Source organism: Chanos chanos, chromosome 9 (genome assembly GCF_902362185.1).
Source record: "Chanos chanos chromosome 9, fChaCha1.1, whole genome shotgun sequence".
Taxonomy (NCBI): domain Eukaryota; kingdom Metazoa; phylum Chordata; class Actinopteri; order Gonorynchiformes; family Chanidae; genus Chanos; species Chanos chanos.
The window spans coordinates 20,771,529-20,774,141 of NC_044503.1; the positions used below are offsets into that span (position 1 = coordinate 20,771,529).

General features: G+C 39.2%; 1 protein-coding gene across 1 annotated transcript; it reads right to left on the reverse strand.

The window, feature by feature from the left end:
* Positions 1-211: 211 nt before the first annotated feature.
* On the reverse strand, positions 212-1,432 carry LOC115820477 (interleukin-8-like). Its single transcript, XM_030784080.1, has 4 exons — positions 1,366-1,432; positions 991-1,123; positions 666-752; positions 212-398 (listed from the first exon to the last, which is right to left on the reverse strand). The coding sequence occupies exons 1-4, from the start codon at positions 1,418-1,420 to the stop codon at positions 386-388; spliced, it is 288 nt and encodes a 95-aa protein (XP_030639940.1). The 5' UTR covers positions 1,421-1,432; the 3' UTR covers positions 212-385.
* Positions 1,433-2,613: the final 1,181 nt, after the last annotated feature.

The window sequence follows — 2,613 nt, forward strand, 5'->3', positions numbered from 1 at the left end:
AATATAAACAGTTGGTCATGAGTTCTAAAACATATGGCTGACATGCCAAAAGCAGGTATATGAACACAGACCAGCTGTGCTTTAAGCCAGTGATCCAAACACAGATCATAAATAACAATAAATAAATTAATACAGTTTCTGATTAAATACTGAAATGCATAAATACTGCTAAATTCTTCATTCATAAATATGGGAAGCATGTTGTTATTAATGCTGTATTTGTTGTGGTTCTCATTTGTTGATAAAAATCTCTGGTGACAGTGTCTTTAAAACAACAGCCTCCAAAGACAATCCTGAGATCTTCTCCGTTCCCTTACACTCCAGAGCGAGGTCACAGTTTTTGGCAGCAGACCTGATGTGATCCTTCCAGCTGTCTGGCATGAGCTCAAGGCTTCTTGCTACAAAATAAAAGTCCAAAAGTGTTAATTCCACTTACGATTTAACAGTTTGTAGAGTCTGTATACAGACACAGAAGAAAAACCATGAAAATTGATATATTTGACTAAGTTAACAATTAAAGACTGCAGAGTGACTGTTAACAATCAGCTTTTTGTTTATCAGTGCTTTGTATCAGTTAGTCGGGTCCACAGACTGTCGTTACACCATAGCACTTTTTTAATCAGTGTCTCCTAACATAGCGAACATGGTAAATGGTCACTACTTACTTGGCAAGGATCTTATCAATGACCTTCTTAACCCAGGGGGCAGTGGTATCCAAACAAATCTTGTCACCACTGTGCTTCAGAGTGGCACTGCAGGATGTTAAGAGAAAAAGACCAGTTAAAACAGCATATCCAAATACAAAACACCTCTGTACTAAGATTATGCCATTGCCTGTAGGACATGGGATAGTTTCATGAAAATCTACCACTCTGAAGATTAAACAAGCCATTTCCCTCTTCCTTATTACTCTGGGAACAGCTGAACAGTAAAGATCTGATGACTGACTGTGACTATGAAGCAGAGAGACAGCAAAACAGTAGGACTCACATGATCTCTGTGTCTTTACAGTGTGGGCTTGGAGGGAACAGCTCCACTTTCTCAATGAGTTTACCCATAAACCTGCTCTCAGTCTCAATGCAGCGACAGCGAGGGTCAGCTCCTACGCCCGTCAAACTCATTCCTGTGGAAAGTTGAAAATAACAATCGTTTTTTAAGAATAATGCTATGGAGGATTTTGTGATCTTTACAATATGGATGAAAGTATGAGAAATGCAACTGCAAGTGCAGCAGAAGATATTTGACTGGAGAATACTTAGAGACCAAAAATGAATTCTGCATGTAGTTACACGCATTATATTTAACCTATCACAGGTGAAATTTAGAAATTCAGATATCAAATACAGATATCAAATATCAACTTACCCTCAGTAATACTCAGAACTGCCACAAATACAATGACAGAAGAGCAGAAGTTCATCTTGATTTCAGAGTGAAGTGACCAACAGTGATGTTAAACCAGCACAGCTGAAGTTAATTTTTGTAAAAGGTCTGTTCAGTGGAGATGTATCCAGTAGTTCTTGTGCTGAAACTACACTTCTGTCTGAAGGAGTTGTGTTTACAGTGTGTCGTCCTCACTCACAGGCGATAATGTGACACAGTGTGGGACTGCTGCTCTTTTAAAGCTACTGGCTGGAAGTGAGTCACACATGACATTGCGCAATCCTGAAATCGGGGAGAGTCTGCACTGATGCCATGGCATGAGCTCATGGGCTCATACTCTACAAATCATTTCCGTCAAAACCAATTGACAAATCCGTGAAAAAATAATCAAAGATATGCAGTATATCATGAAAGACGGAAAACAATTGCAACAATTCCTGAACTGAAAGCACAAGAAGATTAAATTACAACAAAGTATAACAGCAAACTGTCGGTGTGAAAAAAATCTTTACAGTAAAGGCAGTAGCCAACATTTGGTTCTGCTCAAATCAGTGTAAATACACACATTTTGAATTGTCCTAGACAGCTTTAAACAGACACAAAGAGGCTACAAGCTCAACTTTAGTGACTTTTAGGGTGGGCTTGCTTCAGTTCTACTGAAAATGAAGGCTGAAAAACCTATCAAAGCTTGCTTGCCCCTTCCAAATTATTCCTCAGAAAAGGAATTTGATTTCTTATACACTGGGATTGTTCAAATGTCACACATTTTTATGCAGATTGTGTGTAAATAGTATTTCAGGAAATGTCTGATTTTGACTGCCAGATTAATGAAGTTTTATAAATAGGCACACACAAACATCCAGTGTCCACAAATAGTTGGTGTGTAAGACAGGCTACTCCGTAGCATCAGTGTATTACTAATGAAAAAACATGATTTCTTAATGAGAGAGTGAACCAATGTCACTTCATGCAGTATGTTGCAGAAGACACAGGATATTTCAATGAGTCAAGGGAGCTTAAATCACCCCCCCCACCCCCCTTTATGCATGCATGCGTGTGTGTGTGCATGAGTGCGTGTGTGTGCTTGTGTGTATGCGTGGGCATATGTGTGTGCATGTGTGTGTATGTGTATGTTTGTGCATATGTGTGCGTGTGTGTGTTTGTGCGTATGTGTGTACACGTGTGTGTGTGTGCGTGCGTGTGTGTGCACATATCACTTGAAAATATGTT